At 33.7% G+C, this 23,358-nt stretch overlaps 1 protein-coding gene across 1 annotated transcript; it reads right to left on the reverse strand.

Annotated features, from left to right (window-relative positions):
- Positions 1-891: 891 nt before the first annotated feature.
- On the reverse strand, positions 892-21,618 carry LOC133191883 (uncharacterized). The gene is made up of 4 exons (XM_061327630.1): positions 21,294-21,618; positions 7,641-7,856; positions 5,055-5,186; positions 892-1,589 (listed from the first exon to the last, which is right to left on the reverse strand). The coding sequence occupies exons 1-4, from the start codon at positions 21,616-21,618 to the stop codon at positions 1,063-1,065; spliced, it is 1,200 nt and encodes a 399-aa protein (XP_061183614.1). The 3' UTR covers positions 892-1,062.
- Between the last annotated feature and the right edge of the window lie 1,740 nt (positions 21,619-23,358).

The raw sequence follows: 23,358 nt of genomic DNA on the forward strand, positions 1-23,358 counted from the left end.
AAATTCACACAACAGAGATACAGGAGAAGTACCCTCAGCTATGCAAAATTTTGTGGAATAGGTTTAATTACATGTAATTGCATTAAATCAGGATCATTATATTTACAAAAATATAATTTTTTCAGATTCCCAAGACATGGACATTTTTACCATAGTAATTTCCGTTTTCATGCTTGTATTAATTGTCTACTCTTTAATAGATCGTGGACAAAGTAAATCAAAAATTGTCTTTATTCCGTAATTTTTCTTTTTTTTAAAATTATATTTTGACTTTAATTTGGGCAGTTTCTCGCTGCACTACTTATCTACCAAATGTGAATTTACATGACTGTCTTCCATATTTTGGACATACTTGCAATATTCACTGTAAATCTGGATATAGACCTACTGCTAACGTAACCCTTATGTGTGATCACTCTGGATAATGGGTTCCATCCCGTTTCCTTGTGCACAGGTAATGTTTAGATGAAAATAGAATATAGACTCGAAGTAATCTAGGCATGCGGAAGGGTAAACCTCCCCTATATATCTTTTGTTTCTGAATACATGCTAAACAATTGTAAACTTAACAATCTATGCTGTTCCCTCAATTATAACGTCCATGACCCCTTTGTTTGCTTTCAAGGAATTATGTGGACTGTGCCCAAACTGATATTGCTTCATACAGACCTGGAATATACAGCTCAAAAACCTCTTAACTGGACAATTTTTGTGAACTAACTAAATGCACATTTTTTTGAGTAAATGTATAGCTACCAAACAATTAAAGATATGATGAATTTTGGAATTTTATTAAAGTTCTTATATTCGTAATTGACAATTCACTAGTACTTTGTTGTACATATTTTCTCCCCTTAAAAATGTATAGCTACTAAACAATTAAAGATATGATGAATTTTGGAATTTTATTAAAGTTCTTATATTCGTAACTGACAATTCACTAGTACTTTGTTGTACATATTTTCTCCTCTTGTTGCACGAATAACAACCTCGATGCAATCATGCATGTACTGAAATAGGTTTTCACATATTCACAAACCTTCATTTTGTAAAATTCTCATTTTAAAAGTCGTCAGACTCAAGTTCAAGTGTTAAACCACACTGAATTAACTCACTTATCGGCCATTTTTCTACAGAAGGGAAACCAGAAACACAGCTCTTCAAGGATTTTGAATAGATATCCCATTTACTTGCAACAAGTTGTCTAAAATTTGATTTACATCTTTCAAGTACATAAGGTTTTGCCTTATTAAATCCAGTACAAAATATTCTGTAATGTAAAACCATCCAAAGAATAACAACAGTCTCATCAATAAGAGTTCTGTATTCTGGGAGGTCCAAATTGAATAAAAGAATTTGATTGCTGCAAAGTAAAACATCATTATCTGAATCATACATCATAATTTCAACCTTTTCTGGGGAAATAACAATATTTGGTATCATGTGGTGTAAAAACTCAGGGTGTTTTTGCTTTTGAACTAGGGAAAACACAACTGTTTGTGCTATTGCTTGTGACAGTGAATGCTCTGGTAATGCTTGCTTGACCTCTGTTATCATTTTTCCACCTGGAAAATCATCATTCTTTGTTTCTGAAATTCAAAAAGCAAATCTTAATAGAAGAATGTATCTTATTGAAATACAAGAGGCCCAAGGGCCTTAATGGTCACATGAGTATAATACAACGCTGTAAAGGATCCATAGATTGAAGTATAAAACAAATAAACTGATAGATGAATATCAATTGAATATCAATTGCCCAAAAACAAGAGAAATGATGCTCAGGGATCAATAAAATAGTCTACGACTTGGTTACAAATCCTAAAGTATACTTATTTACTTGCCTGTACCTGCCAGTGATAATACATTCCCATTTGTCACTATCACTATTTAAACCAAACAAAACAATAGTGCTTGAGCACATACACTGATCTCAAACCTTCTCAGACTGGCCTCTCTTGCTCTTTGAAGACCATTTAATATACAAAGTATTTTTATCTCATTCTTATTTATCTAAAATACAAGTCTACCTGACCATTACAAAATTGAAATTATTTTTAAGTATTACACATATTTTTGGGGGTAATTCTTTTATGAACAGTGATTAATTATCATAGGTGAATAGCAAAGGGTAAAAGCTCCCAGTACAGTACAAATTTCTGTACAAGATCAATAGAGCCCTGTTCAGCAACAGAACGCTTGACCCAGTGATCCAGAATTTAACAAATCTGGCAAAAATACCCTTGCTCATAACAACTTTTTCCTCTGTTTGCCTCCAAGAATTTTTAAACAAGAGGCCCATGAGCTATAATGCTCACCTGAGTCAGTATGGCCCTGTTGTTCTTCATCAGTAGATTTCTTCTCCTATATATTCAAATGTAAAGCTTTGATCACCTGTTCTAGCCACACCCTATCCCCATGTGTCATGTTTTAAACTTAATTAAATCTGAACTAGCTGAGGATGCTTCCATATTCAAATGACTTATCATGGCTTTGCTGTTCTTGAAAACAGAATTTTAAAGATGTTTGCCACCCTACCCTGGGAGGGGGAGGGGTGCAGGGGGAGGGGGGTCATGATTTGAACAAGCTTGAATCTACATTCATGCCAAATTTGTCTGTCTGTCTGTCCTTTGTTTATTTAATGCACAGAAAGGTGTGTAAATGTACACTGGGTAACAGGAAATCACTTCACGCCTTAATGCACACTGATGGCCAGGTTTGGAGATAATTAAAATTGATTGACAGCTGTATTTATGCATTGTTTATTTTTCATACCTACAAACAGGCGTGATTTATATTTTTTGAACACATGTTATCAACAATTTCTATTTTTTTCTGCCATACATTTATCACATAAAAGATTCAAATAGTTACTTATAAATTTGAATAAATAATAATTAAAAAAAAAAAAAACAAAAAAAAAAAAAACATATACTTTTGTCAGTTTTGCATCATAGTAAAATATTGTATTAAAAATATTGCACAGAAATTTCTTATTTTTAGTAACCATGGCAACAGGGTTCATCGAAATCAAAAACCAATATACAGAATTAGGTATCTTAGTGTAGTCTACTTGCATGCGTAGTTATATTGAAATCAAATCAAAACTGTAAGAGTAGCATTTTGAAAAATTGTTAACAGACGCACAGACAGACAGACACCTTACCATCGCATAAGCTCTTCTGGTCTCTGACAAGTAGAGCTAAACATAGGTAATCAGAGATTACAGAGCTCACCTCAACAAATGTTGCCTTTAAGTAAGGCAAAGTCCCACACTAAACTAATAATCTAGGAGTGTGCATCCCTAGATGCAACATTTATGCAATTTTGGTCTGATAGGGCTTGCAGTTACTTGGGAATAGACTTATCTGAAAACTTAAATCTAGTCACTCATCCAGAAAAGGTAAGTCAAATCCAGCATCTGAAGCAAGTTTGAGATTGTTCATCCCTTGATGCATCATCCATGCAAGTTTGGTTCAGATAGGCCTTATAGTTATTTGGAAATGAGATCTGCTCCAAAAACTTTAACCTGGTTACTCATCCGGAAAATGTAGGTCAGATCCAGCATCTGAAGCAAGTCCAGTAGTGTGCATCCTTAGATGTATTATCCATGCAAGTTTAGTCAATACAGGGCTTATAGTTACTTGGAAATGACATCTGCTCCAAAACTTTAACGTGGTTACTCATCCAGAAAATGTAGGTCAGATCCAGCATCTGAAGCAAGTCCAGTAGTGTGCATCCTTAGATGTATCATCCATGCAAGTTTGGTCAATATAGGGTTTATAGATACTTGGAAATAACATCTGCTCCAAAAACTTTAACCTGCTCCAAAAACATTAACCTGGTCATTTTTTAGCTGAAATTGCAGCATCTGAAACCTTGACTGGTACAATGAAACACACTAGAAGCATCCTCCATGCATCTCTGACTAATATAGGTCATAGAAGTACTTGAAAAGAAAACTGCTCCAAAAACCTTAACCTGGGACGCCATCACGCCAACACCGACGGTATTATATAAGCTCCCCCAACTTCGTTGAGGTGAGCTAAAAATGTGTATCCTGAATCTTCACATTTAACAATAAATGAATTAACTGGAGAGTGACAGATTACAAAAATAAATATAGTATAGTAATAAAAATATAGTAATACAAGTCATCAATCCACCCATTTAATTCACTCGTATATCATAACATTGCGAAAGCGAAGTGACGCCTCCACATAACATTTTAGCTGAAAACAATGCATAATTTTACCAGAGCTTACTAAAGAACTATTCCTTGTGGTTATGGAATGTAATATTTACTATATTATGGAGGCCAAACGTGAAATGCAGAGTGCAGGGCTAGTCTTTGAGGGACTTGTGCACAAGGCAACGCTATTCTGTGATCTCGGTCTTTCATAGGTATTGTGACAGTATTGGCAGATTTAAGTGACAATTCACCAGGAATTTTTTTATCATGTCTATAGATGGGGCTATTCATACTATCTGGTTTGAAAAACGGTTTATATGAAGAAACTCATGGCCTAGAATAGGTACCATTTCAACACATGTGCAAATGGGTTAGTCTGTGCACCGCAAGACTAACCTTCTTAGAACTATCAATACACAAACTTCAAAGTTCTAACCCCATTTCCAAAAACATAAAACAGCACTGAATATGAACAAAATAAATCAAGAAATAACATTATTACAAGACTTAAGTAAAAAAAAAAAAAAAAACAAAAAAAAAATCTAACTTAAAACATGCACAAAAAAATTTTATACCTAGGCAAAGAAAAAAATATGTTAATTTGAAGACTTAATTATTTCTAACCACATAGTTCTACACAAATAATAATTTTGTTTTCTTCTAATTTGTAAATAAATCCTCTACACTGAAATCTGAAAATTATTGAAAGTTTGAGCCAAACAATAGGTCTGAGATTAAATAATACCCTGTTTTGTATAGTTTTGTACTATTTATACATGTGCATAATTCGATTCTTGTCTATTTGTCATTGTAGACATGACAAAATATATTTAAAATGGAGTAAAATAAATCTTATAATCCTTACCATCTTGTTCATCAAGTTTTCTTTTTTTGGAAATATTTTCTTCAATATCCAACACAGTGCTCGCTATAGCAGAAATTCCCAGATGTGAAGAGAAGACAATATCGATAAATCCATGCCAAACTTGTTCATGCCCTAAAATGTGATTGCAATTACCACAGATATTAACGTTGTAAATAATAATGTAGTTTTGTATAAGAAAAGAGGCCAAAGGACGTTAACAGTCACCCATGTATAATACCTTTTTGTAAAGAATCCATGGAAAGGTAAATAATTATATAACTAGATAAAATGCACCACCACAGCATATGATAAGCCCATCAAATATTGTTCAATTTAATCATAAACAGATTAGAGTGCAAGGAAGACTAGAGGTACTGTGAGCGAGCTCAAAAAATAATGGAGCCGCAGTTTTTAGCTCACCTGAGCTGAAAGCTCAAGTAAGCTTTTCTGATCACCCATTGTCCATAGTCTGTCTGTTTGTCTGTCTGTCCATCCTTCTGTAAACTTTTTACATTTTCAACTTCTTTTTTAAGAACAACTGGGCCAATTTTAACCAAAGTTGGTACAAAGCATCCTTGGATAAAGGAGATTCTAAATTGTAAAAATAAAGGGCCAAGCTCCCTTCTAATGGGAGATATTTAAGAAAAGGCAAAAATAGGGTGGGGTCATTAAAAAATCTTCTCCTCAAGAACCACTTACTGAAACTTATGTGAAAGCTTCCTGAGGTACTGTAGATTCCAAATATTTCAAATCATGACCCCCAAGGGTAGGATGGGGCCACAATAGGGAATCGAAGTTTTACATTGGAATATATAGGGAAAATCTTTAAAAATCTTCTTCTCAAGAACCACTGGACCAAAAAAGCTAAAACTTATGTGAAAGCTTCCTGAGATAGTGTAGATTCTAAATTGTTCAAGTCATGTCACTGGGGGTAGGGTAGGGCCACAATAGGGAATCAAAGTTTCAATAGGGAATCAATAGGGAATCCAAATTATGTAATGTTTTTCTAATGCTTACTACTGTTATTTTACTCCAATTAGAGCTCATTGTTTGGCTTGCACAATCAATTAACTTCTATGCCTCGCTGGACTTTACGTATGAATGAAAAGAGACATGCCATTTTTTTTTAACACTTCCTGATAAGTGCAAATGATTTTTAAATACTAATTTTTAAACTACTTAGCTTTACTAAAGATAACCACGTCTCTAAAATTGCATTGGCACTGTGAGTCAAACACCGTACGTGTATCATAATCAAGTATTGCTGTAATGTTGAAAAATTAACGATAGATCCATCAAAATAGTATTTTGTGACTCCAAATAGCTAATGTGTTTTTAATTCACAAGTTTTAGGATAATTTAGTCAACCGACACCAATAATTGCTAATATATAGATGAAAGCTTGATTGTGTGTGACCTACCAGAAATCCCTCTGTCCTGACAACTGTAGGTGTATAATTTACATTTTGTAAACAAAATTTTTTTTTTAAAAAAATCACGTTAAACACTAAAATCTTGTTATAACTGGTACTAATATTTTCAGAGCCAATTAGCAAAAATTTTGTTTATTTATAACTATTTTTGTAGGTTGGTGTGTTGGGGGGGGGGGTTCACAGAACACTTATACATGAATACTGCAAACGTTCTAATTTTTCTTTTACACTATGTTAAATTCCATATCCATTAATTGTTTATAATTAAAATCAAATATATATTTCAATTTGCCAAATATATAATACAATTTATGTATGAAACTAGTGATTCAGAAAAACTGTTTTTCAATTTATTCAGTGGTTACTTCACGAATTCGGTCGCAAAAAGACCGCGAATATTAGAATTTGTGTACGTCTTCCACCGCAGTTAAATTTGAAATGATGGAGCACCCTGAAGTTACTGGATGACTCTTAGATTTGTAGGGACTATCTACCAAAAAACTTTTTTTAATACTTTGTGATTTTTTTTTTGAGTAGTTTTATGCTGCAATTCACATTTTTGTACAGATGTACCAACTGGCAGTTCTAGATTCTATAATGTCTCAAACCTACATGAACCCAAAATGACTAAGTCAATAAAAATGAAAAAAACACCTGTAAAATGCAGAAAAATTATCCAATCCAATCATGATGAAAAAACCAGGTGCACACCTTCATATGGTGAATAATGAGTGTATAAATTTTCAGACAAATCCAAGCAATAGTCTCTGAGAACAGGTCCGGACAAAATCATGTCTACAGACAGATGGACAAGCCGATCCCAATATACCCCCCTTAACTTCATTTGTGGGGGTATAATAAGAAATAATCATTACAATAATCATAAACTTTATTTATTTGAAACATTGTTTAATAAGTCAATGATATATAATATCAACTCTCAGATCAAGTATTATCTTTAAGAGTTATCATTAGAAAATTATGGGAAAGAATATCACTCTTTACACACCATCATGACCATTGTCTTGTCAAATTTACCATGGTGCATGACTGTTACACATCTTCTCATTTATAAGTTCTGTTCAATGAAATAAGTTACTTGGCAAATCCCAAACCTACTTATAGGCAAATCTTCATAACTGTTTTTTCATACCTATTCCTGTTCCACCAAATACAGGTGTCACTTTACATCCACACCTGCAATTCTTCTTTCCCCTTGCTTTATTATCAATTTTGTAGGACTCCTCAGGAGCTAACTTTCCTAGCAAGTGCTCTGCAAGTGTAATGCTTATATCTGTCTCTGTAACTGCCATTTCTTCACTCTTTAGTCTCATGTCAAAGACTTTTTTCAGACAGGTTTCATTATACTCTACAAATAATAAAGTATTTTTAGTTAAGTTTATTTATCATCTTTCTGATGAATATTTTGACATTTAATGGACATGTACCGGGTATGTATTTTAAATAATTTAAAAAAAAATCATGAAAGACAAAGAGGCCCATGGGCCACAATGCTCACCTGAGTAACTTTAGCCCTGCTGTTCTTCATCAGATTTCCAAAAAGATTTCGTTATTCCCATGAAAAATTGTGATTCCATATTAAAGCCCAACTCTAACTCTAAAGGTTTCACACAACAAGGAATGCTTCAATATCATTATGACTATCAAGGCTTTGCAATAATGGAGAAGCAAATTCTTTTCCTTTATACATGCATTATCATGTGAAATTTGATCCCTTTTTTAGCTAACTCTAAGCCACAGTGCATAATTTAAAAAAGAAATGAATCCACTCAATTTTGGAATGTTTTCACATAAATGGTGTGATTAAAGTTTATGAGATTTTCAAAATTCATTTCCTATATTGTTCCATGTAAATCTTTGATCCCCAGGGGCCATGATTTCATTTAATTTAGCATCTACACTACATCAGGAAGCTTTCATGTAAGTCTCATCACTTCTGGATCAGTTGTGGCCCCACCCTACCCTGGGGGTCATGATAAAAATGAGTATAATTTAGAATTAATAGTACCTCAGGAAGCTTGCATTTGTGTTTCACCTTTTTTGGTCCAGTGGTTCTTAAGACCATTTTTAAAGAATTTTTCCTGTATATTTCAATATAAAGCTTTGATCCCCTATTGTGGCCTCACCTAACTCCTGGGGGCCAAAGTTTGAACAATTTAGAATCTACACGAACTCATGAAGCCTTACATAAGTTTCATCTCTTCTGACCCTATGGTACTTGAGAAGAATATTTCTAAAGAATTATTCCTACATCTCAATGTAAAACTTTGATCCCCTTTTGTGGCCCCACTCAACCCCCTGGGGCCAAAATATGAACAGCTTTAATCTACACTACCTCAGGAAGCTTTCACAGAAGTTTAATCTCTTCTGGCCCAGTGGTTCTTGAGAAAAAGATTTTTAAAGAATTTTCCTATATATTTCAATGTAAAACTTTGATCCCCTATGGTGGCCCCACCCTACCCAGGGGCCATGATTTGAACAATTTAGAATCTACAGTATCTTAAGAAACTTTTATACAAGTTTCATCTCTTCTTGCCCAGTAGTTCTTGAGAAGAAGATTTTAAAAGAATTTTTCGTATATATTTCAATGTAAAACTTAAATTCCCTACTCTGGCCCCACCCAAACCTAGGGGGGGGGGGCATGATTTGAGCAATTTAGAATCTAAAAAACTACCTCATGAACCTTTCACACAAGTTTCATCTCTTCTGGCCCAGTGGTTCTTGAGAAGATTTTTTTAATTACCCCTTCCTATTTTTGCCTTTTCTTGATTATCTCCCATTGGAATAGGACTTGGAGGGGTACTTGGCCCTTTATGTGAACAATTTAGAATCCCCTTCACCCAAGGATGCTTTGTACCAACTTTGGTTAAAATGGCCCAGTGGTTTTTCATCAGAAGTCAAAAATGTGATAAGTTTACAGACAGATGGACAATCAGACAGATGGACGGATGAAGGCCGGACAATGGATGATTAGAAAAGCTCACTTGAGTTTTCAGCTCAGATGAGCTAAAATGTATATACAGAAATGAATATTATTAAAGATCATAAGTTTACATAAAAAATATCTGGAATAGTTTCTTTGAGAAAAAAAAAATTGAGAAAAGTGAGGTCAAGGTCAAAGGAAAGGTTGAGGTCATAAATGTTGATGAAGTTGAATAGCTCTCCTAAATATGTAAAAAAATATCTTGATTTGTTTCTGTAAATCTATGCTAAACACAAATTTGAAGCCATGGTCAAACAAAAAGGTCAAGGTAAAAAATGTTGATGGAATTGAAAAGCTCTCACCAATATGTATCAGCATATTACATTTGATTGAAATATATTGAACAATTTCTTTGAAATTGAACTTAACATCATTTTATGATAAGTGAGGTCAAAGGAAAGGTCAAGGTCAAAAGATGTCGATGCAGTTGAAATAGCTCTGTTCAATTTGTATAAGCATATAAAATTTGATAAAATTATCTTAAGTTTCTTTGAAATTTGGATATTCACTAATTTAAGAAAGTTTGGTCAAGGTCAAAAAGGTCAAGGTCAAAAGATGTTGATGCAGTTGAATAGGTTTTATCAATATGTATCAGCATATGAAGTTTGATAAAAATATCATGAAAAGTTTCTTTGAAACTAAGCTAAACACAAATTTAAGAAAAGTGAAGTCAAGGTCAAAAGAAAGGTCAAGGTCAAAAAATGTTGATGAAGTTAAATAGTTCTCATCAGTATGTATCAGGATAAAAGGTTTGATAAAAATATCTTGAACAGTTTCTTTGAATTTAAGCTATATAAACACAAATTTAAGAAAAGGTCAAGGTCAAAGGAAAGGACAAAGTCAAAAAATGTTGATGCACTTGAATAGCTCTTATCAATATGTATCAGCATGTAAAGTCTGTTAAAAATATCTTGAATAGTTTCTTTGAAACTGGTGTGATGGAATGCAGATGGAAGGATAGAAGGATGGAGGGACAGAAGACAGACATGACAAACACTACATGCACCACCTATATTCATGGGTGGGGGGGGGGCATAAAAATATAATCTGCTTGCATAAAACTAAATATGGGTGTGTCTGATGGGGAAATCTCATATTTTTGAGAAATGAATATAGGCTCTTACTATTTTTTTTTCATATGGGGGGGGGGGGGGGGGGGATTTACACTTCAAATTACGGCTTGTTCTTGAGAAGAAGATATTTAAAGTTCCTATGTATTCCTATGCAAAACTTTGATCAGCCATTGTGGCCCCACCCTACCCCCGGAGGTCATGATTTTAACAAATTTGAATCTATACTGCATGAGAATGGTTCCATATATCAATATGACTTGTCAATGCTTTGCTATTCTTAAGAAGAAATTTTTAAAAGATTTTTCCCTTATGTACATTCCTTTGTAAAACTTTAATCCCCCATTTTGGCTCCAACCTTACCTCTGTGGTCATGATTTGAACAAACTTAAATCTACATTATGTAATGAAGACTACATATAAATTTCAACTTTTTTGGCCCAGTGGTTCTTGGGAGAAAGATTTTTCTAGAGATGCCACCAAATTTTCCCAAACTCTTAATTATTTCCCCTTGAAAGAGGGTGTGACCCTTCATTTGAACAAACTTGAATCCCCTACACACAACCATTCCTTGTGACAAATTTGGTTGAAATTGGCCCAGTTACAGGTTCTGGAGAAGAAGTCGAAAATGTTAGAAGTTTAAAGACGGACTGAAGGACAGACAGACTACAGACAAAATGTGATCAGAAAATCTCATTTGAACTTTCACCTCAGGTGAGCTCCAGTCATGCATACACATTTTATCAATGACATTTATAAGCTTTGCAACATAAATTACTGTCATTAATTACTTATTATATTATTTCATGTTTTATCCCACATCTTAAAGGTCAAGTCTAAGGACTATTTCTACATAGCTATTAATAGCTACCCATGTCAGTGGCATAGCTACCATGTATGCTTGAGCATGCACATCATTTTGAAGAAAAGAATGAAAATGATAAAAGTAATGAATGTATACGTAACTGAATAAAGTTGAATTTATATTTTAATAAATATGTTACATTTGATCCGGAACTGTTTCTGCCCATACTTGAATAATAGACTAGTTTCTCATATGACATTCAGAAATTAAAAATTTGAAATTTGAATTTAACTAGAAATATGTCCATAGGACATGAATGCCCCTCCGAGGGTATATTAGTAATGCAACATTTTAACACAAATTGAGAAAAGTGAGGTCAAGGTCAAAGGAAAGGTCAAGGTGAAAAAATATTGATGCAGTTGAATAGCTTACATCAGTATGTATCAGCATATGAAGTTTGACACTAATTTAAGAAAAGTGAGGTCAATTGTTGATGCAGTTGAAAAGATTAAATCAGTATGTATTAGCATATGAAGTTTGATAAAAATATTATGAATGGTTTCTTTAAAACTGAGCTAAACAATAATTTAAAAAAGTGAGGTCAAGGTCAAAGGAAAGTTCAAGGTCAAAAAATGTTGATGCAGTTGAATAGCTCTCATCAGTATGTATCAGCATATGAAGTTTGATTACACTATCTTGAATGGTATCTTTAAAACTGAGCTAAACACTAATTTAAGAAAAGTGAGGTCAAGGTCAAAAGAAGGGTCAAGGTCAAAAAATGTTGATGCAGTTGAAAAGATTACATCAGTATGTATTAGCATATGAAGTTTGATAAAAATATTATGAATGGTTTCTTTAAAACTGGGCTAAACAATAATTTAAGAAAAGTGAGGTCAAGGTCAAAGGAAAGGTCAAGGTCAAAAAATATTGATGCAGTTGAATAGCTTACATCAGTATGTATCAGCATATGAAGTTTGACACTAATTTAAGAAAAGTGAGGTAAAGGTCAAAGGAAAGGTCAAGGTAAAAAAATGTTGATGCAGTTGAATAGCTAGCTCTCATCATTATGTATTAGCATATGAAGTTTGATTACACTATCTTGAATGGTATCTTTAAAACTGAGCTAAACACTAATTTAAGAAAAGTGAGGTCAAGGTCAAAAGAAAGGTCAAGGTCAAAAAATGTTGATGCAGTTGAATAGCTTACATCAGTATGTATCAACATATGAAGTTTGATTACACTTCTTGAATGGTATCTTTTAAACTGAGCTAAACACTAATTTAAGAAAAGTGAGGTCAAGGTCAAAAGAAAGGTCAAGGTCAAAAAATGTTGATGCAGTTGCATAGCTCTCATCAATATCTATCAGCATATGAAGTTTGATAAAAATATCTTGGATAGTTTCTTTGAAACTGAGCTTTGAACAGAGCTAAATGCAAAGTGTGATGGAAGGACAGACGGAAAGACAGAAGGACGGAAGACGGACATGACAAACACTATATGCCCCGGCCATATTCATGGCGGGGCATAAAAAAGAATTTGAATATTGGCAGTATACAGTAAGTTTGCAAACACTCATTATCTCCTTCTTTCTAATCATGGGCACTTTTTATCATATGTAGTTTATGCACAATATATACTAAAAGTTTCCAAAAATGTTCTGATTAGTGCATTTATTTAATAATTATATCTATTCTCAAATTCATCTGTTAATGTACAATTCTATGATTTAGCAAATTCTATTACTCCCTGGAAAAATATTCACTGTGAGTACAAAAATTAATAAGGCAGTTATCTCCAAAAGGTTTACTGATTTTTTTTTAACATTAATTTTCTCAAATCAAAAAAATTTTATGGTTGAATGGTCAAGACACTTTAAAAAAAAAACCATGTAATTTTAATTAGAATATGCTAAGCAATTTCTATTTTAATTATTACCTTTGGTGACCCATATAAAATTTTGTCCACTATTGAGTCAAGAACAAACTTCTTGTGTGTGTGTGTGTGTGGTTGTGTGGGGCCTATCTTAACTTTTGTGAAAACTTTTTAAATTGGACATAAATTTAACAATTTAGTTTATAGATGCTTCTAAATTACGACAACACTTAGTTTAACATTAAAAGAATTTCAATAAAATTTAATACACTCTCTACTATCATTTGTGCTGCCTTGTGCATCTAATTCTAATATATTTTCTTCAATTTCTTTTAATATGGCTTTATGAGTGTATCATCGTCAAAATCCAGGCGCTTCTTGGAGCTTCGCCCTGGACCCACTGGGGACCTCAGGGCAGCCTTTAGACCCCCTGCCATTTTGAGCATTCATTTCATTTAGTGCCTAGCTACGCCACTGCATGTATTTAAACCTTTTTGAAGTAGTTATTTCTACCTACTTTTACCTGTCTTTAAAAGTATAAATAATGACTAAGGCACATCTTTAAAATGGATCAAACTTGTTGTTTATCACCTTGTACACTTGCACAGCAAAATTCAGTGTAAATTTGTGAATTTTACAGGGGTGGACAATGGAGAGGAAATGCATGTCTAAAAAACTTCTTATCCAAGAATGAATGAAGGTAAGTTTTAAAATTAATCCAATTTTGTAATACATTTTAGGCTTCTAACCATGTAGCTTCTGTCCTTAGCTCCTAGAAAATGGAACTGGGTGTAGTTATAGATGCAAAATTGATAAGGTAAAAAAAAACTTGTTTCCTGTAACATTCCCAAACAAGAAGCCCAAGGGCCTTGAATTGCTCTTCTGATAAACTGTTCAACCTATAACTTCTATTTGAAGCCTCTAAGTATCCTGTATATTTTAAACCCTTGAAATTCCAAAGGTAGGTCATCATGACCTACATTTTAGATGACACACTCTGAGAACCAAAGATGATTCTAAGCCAATTAGTACCTGAGAGTTGGTCATGGTGATCTATTTATCACTTGCCATTCTCTTAGGTCAGGACCCAAGATGCATCAACTAAGTTTGATGATTCTAAGCCAATTAATACCTAAAATATTTTTTAAATTATAACCATTAAATTTCAAAAGTAGGTCACAGTGATCTACTTTTCAGATGACATACTTTGAGGACCCAAGATGCACCAGCTGACAAAGTTTGATGATTCTTAGCCAATAAGTACCTGATATATTTAAATAAAGCCATAAAATTTCAAAAATAGGTCACAGTGACCTCCTTTTCAGTCAACTAACTCTGCGGACCCAAGATGCATCAACTGACAAAGTTTGATGATTCTAAGCCAATTAGTTCCTGAAATATTTAATTAAAGCCATAAATTTTCAAAAGTAGGTCATGGTGACCTACTTTACAGTCGACTTACTCGGACGACCCAAGATGCATCAACTGACAAAATTTGATGATTCTTAGCCAATTAATACCCGAAATATTTAATTATAGTCATATAAATTGAAAAGTAGGTCATGGTGAACTCCTTTTTAGTGGACCTACTCCGAGGACCCAAGATGCATCGACTGACAAATTTTGATGATTCTAAGCCAAATAGTACCTGAAAAACATTAAATACAGCCATAATATTTCAAAAGTAGGTCACGGTGACCTACTTTTCAGTTGTCGTACTCTGAGGACCCAAGATGCATCAACTGACAAAGTTTGATGATTCTAAGCCAATTAGTACCCAAAATATTTAACTAAAGCTATAAATCTTCAAAAGTAGGTCACAGTAACCTACTTTTCAGTCTACCTACTCTGAAGACCCAAGATGCATCAACTGATAAAGTTTGATGATTCTAAGCCAATTAGTACCTCAAATATTTAATTATGGTCATATACAGTGACCTTCTTTTCAGTTGATGTTTCTTGAGGACCCAAAGCTTTATGATCATAGTCCTTAAAATGTCCAAATTATGCCTCTAAAATGCTTTGAAATCAAATGCCTGCAAAGTTCAAAAAGTAGGCCACTGTGACCTACTTTTTAATAAATATGTTTTATGGCCCAAAGATGCATCACCTTACAAGATTTAATGACTCTAAACCTCTCAGTATTTGAATTAATGACTTTAATTGTTTTGAAAAAGATTAGCCATAAAATTCAAAAAGTAGGTCAAGGTGACAAAGTATGATGATCATAGGCCTTAAATTGTTCAAAATATGCCTCTAAATCATTTTGAAAAAGAATGGCAGCAAAATTTAAAAAGTAGGTCACCGTGACCTACTTTTGAGTCAACATGATATGAGGTCCTAAGATGCATCAACCAACAAGATTTAATGATCCTACTCATTATAGTAAGCAAAATATCAACATTTTAATAAAATGTCATTTTTGGTGAACTTTGAAGTGACCTTGAGACCACGCCCTTTACCCCAGGGTATATCCCCATGCAAATTTTAATCTACAACATATCCTCATCCTTTTGTGTAAGTTTGGTGATAATCTGCCCAGTGGTTCTTGAGAAGATTTTTTAGCAACCAGTACTTTTGTTTCTATTTTCCTAATTATCTCCCCTTGTTTAAGGGTCACAACCCTAGTTTTAGTACAAACGGGAGCCCTTGGGCCAAGGATACTCTTTGAAAAATTTGACAATAATTGGCCAAGGGGTTCTTGAGTTATGGCCCATATTCTAAAAAGTTTATGCACACCCACAAATGACCATACCATTAGCTCTTTTGAGCTAAAAATCCAGGGTCAGTAGGTAGGATTTTTTTTTTTTTTTTTTTTGGCTAATGTACAATCTCACATATTGACACATAATAAAGTTTCCAGTTTAAACATGTTAAAACATTCATTTTCACATTCCATAAATGCCTAAATACATGTAAAAGCGTCAAACATCCTTGAACTGAATTAACTATCTTTATATCCTGAGTATCAAAGCATTTACTCAAAAAATTCAAAAGCTACGGTATATCAAGTATATTTGTCGCTTTACGCATTGCACACGCGCTCACGTGCATGGTGCCCATGTCATCTTGGCTACACTACTTATATATCTTTATATCCTGAGTAAAAAATCATTTCATCAAAAAATATAAAAGTTATGCCTATATCAAATACTAGATGAAATCCCGCGCAAGCGCGGGGAATGGAATTTATACCACTAATGACTGAAAATATATTGCAGTTTCTACTGACAGCCTACAGGCTTATAGCAGGAAGAAATACTTTGTTCAAAATCCCGCATGAAGTAGATGTACGTCTCTACCCCCCCCCCCCTTCTTTGTAAAAACTTGAAAAATAACAGTTTCATTAATTGACGTTTATTGTGAAACCTGTTATACTATGTTATGGATGTTGTACTTCAGATGCTCTCATTTCATTTCTGTCAAGGATAAAAGCAGCGAATATGCACATTTTACTGATTAATTGTTTTTTTTAGGGGGGGGGGGTAAAAATTCAAAGCTACTTGGGTCTTGGTTTTTAAAAATGTTTGTACCTTACTGATATGAAAAAAAAATGTACTTTACTTTTTTACATATCAATAAGGTACATACATATTTATAAACCAAGACCCAAGTACCTGTGTAAAAATGAGCTTTTAACGCCCTATGAATAGGCAGAGTATTTGATACAAAAGACTGTATTCAGAAAAAAAAAGCTGGAACGTATTGATTAAAGCACAAAATTTTACATCTTTAATTGTACTTGAACAATATATTATCCATTTTTTCTCTTTTCATGTAAGCAAGTTTATTACGAAGTACAAATTGCACTTCGGGTTCGTTGCCACGATGCTCTCAGTAAGGAATATAGCCTATACAAATTTTTCTGATAAATTTTTTTTTATCATTTTTAGGAAAACCTACTACATACATATATATATATATATATATATAATAGTCTTTCCATATATAAATATATTTACAAATAATAGTGTTATCAATGAATTACCATTATTTCAATGACTATTCACACAAAAGCTTTTTTTATGTTATGCAGTACTAATCGCCTCGTTTTTCATTTTAACATCGGGCTCGATGCTATATGATGTTCTGGAAGCTTCCGTCAGCTATATGATGTTCTGGAAGCTTCCGTCAGCTATATGATGTTCTGGAAGCTTCCGTCAATATTAAGATCGGTGAATGGCGAAAATAATTTGCACATTTCCCTTTTTAATCAGTTATCACAACTTATTTCTTTTATATCATTTAAATCAAGTTTTGATTGAATAATTCCGTGATGACGTTTTATGAAATAAATAAACGATTGCTTGTTGTCAGTGTCATTAAAAATTGCCAGTAACTTAGATCCGCCAACCGGAAACGCCACCGTACTCACGTTTTTGCTATTTCATGGCTGTTTATAGAAATTGAAAGTAGACTTTTGATTTAATGTACGATACTTACTATGAAAGTGAAATCTAAATATAGTTTACGGACATCATATTGTATCTAGTGTATTGTTAGAGGGGTAAGTAAAAACTCTGGTGCACCCATTTTGGAGTTTATTTGCAAAATTTATTAATTTATAAGTATAGATATTGGTAATTTTACGTACAGCACGCGTACCCACTTGCATACTGCATGACGACCATGTTGTCCTGTCTACAATTTTAATATATCTTTATATTCTGATTATCAAAGCTTTTCATCAAAAAATATAAAAGTTACAGCTATATTATGTATATTGGTCATTTTATGCCTCGCACGTGTGCACAGGTGCATGATGACCATGGCATCTTGTCTACACTGTTAAGGCCAAACAAAAAAATATGTGTGGTTGCGGTTACACTTCCAAAACAAGAGGCCCATGGGCCACATTGCTCACCTGAGCACATTGGCTAGGCAAAAGCACAAATCAGTTCAGTATTGAAAAGACTACCTGGGGGGTGGGGGGCTTGAATTTTAAATTACCTGATGATGCTTCCATGTCAATATAACAAATGGCTTTATTGTTCTTGAGAATTCGAAGATTTTAAAAAAATTTTCCCATATATTCCTTTGTAAAAATTTGATCCTCCATTGTGGCTCCTCCCTATCCCAGGGGTCATCATTTGAACTTGAATCTACACTACCTCAGGATGCTTCCATATCAATATGACTAAACATAGCTTTCCTGTTCTTGAGAAGAAATATTTTTTCTATATGTTCTTATGTAAAACTTTCGATCCCCCAATGGGCCCCATCCAACCCCTGGGGGTCATCATTTGAACAAAATTGAATCTACACTACCTGAGGATGCTTCCATATCAAAATGACTTATCATTGTTTGCAGTTCTTCAGAAGAAGAAATTTTCCTATATATTTCTATTTAAGACTTTGATCCTTCATTGTGGCCCCATCCTACCCACGGGGGTCATGATTTAAACAAAATAGAATCTACACTACCTGAGGATGCTTCCATATAAATATGATCAATCAGGACTTTGCTGTTCCTGAGAAGAAGATTTTTAAAATTTTTCCTATACATTTCTATGTAAAACTTTGATCCTCCATTGTGGCCCCGCCCTACCCCCGGGGGTCATGATTTGAATAAATTTGAATCTACACTACCTGAGGATGCTTCCATATAAATATGAACAATCTGGGCTCTGCTGTTCCTGAGAAGAAGATTTTTCCTATATATTTCTATGTACAACTTTGATAGTCCATTGCGGCCCTGCCCTACCCCCGGTGGTCATGATTTGAACAAACTTGAATCTACACTACCTGAGGATGCTTCCATATCAATATGACTCATCATGGCTTTGCTGTTCTTGAGAAGAAGATTTTTAAAGATTTTTCCTATATATATATATATATATATTTCTATATAAAACTTTGATCCTCCATTGTGGCCCCGCCCTACCCCTGGGGGTCATGATTTGAACAAACTTGAATCTACACTACCTGAGGATGCTTCCATATAAATATGACTCATCATGACTTTGTTGTTCTTGAGAAGATTTTTAAAGATTTTTCCTATATATTTCTATGTAAAACTTTGATCCTCCATTGTGGCCACGCCCTACCCCCAGGGGTCATGGTTTGAACAACTTGAATCTACACTATCTGAAGATGCTTCCATATAAATATGATTCATCATGGCTTTGCTGTTCTTGAGAAGAAGATTTTTAAAGATTTTTCCTATATATTTCTATGTAAAACTTTGATCCTCCATTGTGACCCCGCCCTACCCCCTGGGGTCATGTTTTTGACAAATTTGAATCTGCACTACCTGAAGATGCTTCCATATAAATATGACTCGTCATGACTTTGCTGTTCTTGAGAAGAAGATTTTTAAAGATTTTTCCTATATATTTCTCTGTAAAACTTTGATCCTCCATTGTGGCCCCGCCCTACCCCCTGGGGTCATAATTTTAACAAACTTGAATCTACACTATCTGAAGATGCTTCCATATAAATATGACTCATCATGACCTTGCTGTTCTTGAGAAGAAGATTTTTAAAGATTTTTCCTATATATTTCCATGTAAAACTTTGATCCTTGATTATGGCCCCGCCCTACCCCGGGGGGTCATGATTTGAACAAATTTGAATGTACACTACCTGAGGATGCTTCCACATGACTTTCATCTTTCCTGGCCCTATGGTTCTTGAGAAGAAGATTTTTAAATGTTGCCATTATTTTTTCACTAATTCCTAATTATCTCCCCTTGAAAGAGGGTGTGGCCCTTCATTTGAACAAACTTGAATCCCCTTTACCCAAGGATACTTTGTGGCAACTTTGGTTGAAATTGGCCCAGTGGTTCTTGAGAAGAAGTCGAAAATGTGAAAAGTTTACAGACAGACAGACAGACGGACAGACAGACGGACGCCGGACAAAATGTGATCAGAAAAGCTCACTTGAGCTTTCAGCTCAGGTGAGCTAAAAAATTAGGGTAGGTAGGTAGGGAATTTTTATTTTTTTTTTAACAAAATGATTTTCTTAATTTTTTTCTAAATAATACCTATCACTGCTTTGCAGATGGCGTTTAGATGAGGTGTGATAATATGCTAGTCAATATTGGTAGGGAACACCTACATGCTAGCTTGTTTTTGATTTAACACTATTAAACACTTGCACTATATTTTGCAAGGAGGCCGTCATTGCTGAAACTAAAACTTAAACTGGAGCCATTGATGGAAATCGGGGAAAATTCCGGAAAAAAATATAAAAATTGCCAAAAAAAGTTTAGGGTCGGGGGTATAAAATAGGGAAGGTCGGGTAACTGGAACCACACATATTTTTTTATTCGGCCTAATATACCTTTATATTCTGAGTATCAAAGCTTTTCATTAAAAATTATAAAGGTTACGGCTATATCAAGTTTGTCATTTTACGCATTGCACGCGCGTGCACATACATGCATGAGCATGAGAAAATACCTTGCAAAGTAAAAGTGGCACGAGGAAAAAAGGAATTCCTCTTGTTTTTGTCACAAAGTACAACCCCTGTATATGACATTTAAAAAGAAAACTGAGAAAATATTGGCATATCCTTGCAAAGGATGAAGACTGTGAAAAAGTCTTTCTGAATTACCTATTGTGTCCTACAAACGCAATAAAAACTTGGGTGATATATTCTCACCTCCTCAATAATTAAATAATTTTATTTTTTATATGTAGATGCATAAATGCATAATGCAAATAAACTCCTGATGAGGCGGATTTGCAGTAAAAGGAAGAAAATTATTTCTTCATTATAAAATCAATTTATTTTAATATACCTCGTACCAAACCGCCGAAACATTAAATTAGTGTAGAGTCAAGTGATCGGAGGTACGTGGCTGATAGGAGCCACTTTTTGGAAATTTCGGTACATGTGCACTCTAATATGTAGATTACATGTTACATGTATATGTTGAAATGTTTTTTGAGCTATAACGTTAGGTATATGAAGTGCAATTAATTAGCTCCCAAGAAACTGTCCCCATGTATCTGTTTTTATTGACCTCATGCACATGCCTACCCCTCGGCACATGTTTCTTTGGCATTAAAAAAACTATCCCCTGCCACCAAAGTAATTTCTTTTCTCACCTTTAGCTTTGTAAAATGCATTAAGGCGCAAAGCAGCATCTTTCATGTGGCCTTCCATGTTTTTAATGTCATCGTTGCTTGCTTTTTCCAAATTTTGCAAGAAAGAAACTCCGTCTTTGAAGATTGATGTACACGGGAAAAAGCATGGCCGTCGTTTTATTTTGTCCCTTAACACTTCATATCCACAAGAGACTTCTGAAAATGAAATACTTTCCGTCCCGTTGCAAGATTCTACTTTGACAATAGCAAACTGCAGCTTATTTAGTCCCAGGGCAGTTAGACCCTCAAATATACGCTTGTCAAACTTCACGTTATCCTCCTCCATCTAAGTACAGTGACTGTACACTGTATCGGTTAACACGAATCACCGGAATGCCCGGTAATCACCGAAATGCCCCTTAAAATCACCGAAATGCCCAATGAAATCACCAAAATTCCCATTCATATGATTTTAAATCATGTTTTTCATTAAAAAAAAAATAATGCTTATATTTTTCATTAATGCATAACTGCTTGTAAAATCAAATATTTTCATGCCTTGCATCTCGATGCGTATAGTATTCAAAGGGCGATAACTCGTATTGAAGATAAACCATCTAAGTTGTGAAATCTTCGATATTGCAGAAAATTAATAATAAATTCTCTTGTAAATAATCAGGTGACAACTGATTATAATTCATACTTCATGAACTTAAATTGATAAATAAATGCTGAAATTCGTTCATAATCTTTATTATTACTGGTGCACAGTCAATAACATGTCATCAAAGCAGATAGCAATATATAATGTGAAGCTATACTATTTCAAAAAATCACATCATTTACATCTAAAAATATCAATGATGTATGAATAAATATCGATTTAAAAATATTCATACAGCATTTAAACCCATTAAGCAACTATAAAGGAGCGTCTCAGACACATGACGCATAGCTACTATTTTAAATCACATAAAATCAATAAAATTAATAATAAAAACATATATAATACATATTAAAAAAAAAACAACAAAAAACAAAAACAAAAACAAAAAACAATCATGATGACAAGATGTATGGCAATAAAAAATGCAGACTAATTCTACACATGTGATTGCTTAAATCTTTTTTTCATGCGAATTTCAAGAGATAAGCACACTGCTCAACGCGTTATCGGCTATTCGGTTGTTATCGGGCATTCGGTGCAAGGAAAGCAAAGTTTAGAAAACATAGGTGATTTTAAATTTCTTAATTCAACGATAATTGCGTACTTCAGCAAACAAAGTTTGTGATCTTAGGCAGATAAATGATTATACTTTCAGCAGCAAAAAGAACAAACCAAATCACTCTCTTTCTAAAGATATACAGCTTTTTCAAATGATATTTTATTAAAATTTCGGAATATTTCATCACATTTTAGCTTTTGTAGAAGTCAAAATCAGATTATTCTATAAAACAAAACGGTTTATTTATTCTATGGACAATCATATACCTGAAGATACCAGACTGAGATCAAAAATCCAAATGAAGGGTTAGTTAACAGGCATCTAAAATGTCTCGTTAGGTTAAAACATGTTATCGTCAACAAGGTTGATGTTGCCGGATAATTCGGTTTTTACGGGTGTACGTTATCGGAAACTCAGGTTAAAAAGTTTCTTTCAGCTTTAGAAATAGATTGGGAAAAAAGTAATTTATAATCTGTCAATCCTTGAAAATAGCAGACGTAATGTGTTTTAAGGATATGCAATCCTCAGCCATGAAGGATAACTCTTAAAATTATTATTTAATTTAAAAAGTTTCAACATGAAGTTTGAAATTGAAAACTATTCATGCAACAATTTCCATTTTATGCATCTTAATATGACTTGAGGTTTTTGAAGTCTTAGAAAGGGTCTTGTAAAAAGTTGACATTTATTCCTTATACAAGTAAAAAATAAATACAGTTTTAGATGAATAGGATTTTCTTGAGTTTAACCTTAAACACCAATGCTTTTTAGCATAATATGAAATTGAAAGTGATTTGTGATTTCTTGCCATGATAGCACAAGCTTTTTACACTATATATCATGTTAATTTTGGAAGAAAA

This window comes from Saccostrea echinata, unplaced genomic scaffold, assembly GCF_033153115.1.
Source record: "Saccostrea echinata isolate AGI-Se365-2 ecotype Australia unplaced genomic scaffold, CSIRO_AGI_Sech_v1 ptg000025l, whole genome shotgun sequence".
Classification (NCBI taxonomy): domain Eukaryota; kingdom Metazoa; phylum Mollusca; class Bivalvia; order Ostreida; family Ostreidae; genus Saccostrea; species Saccostrea echinata.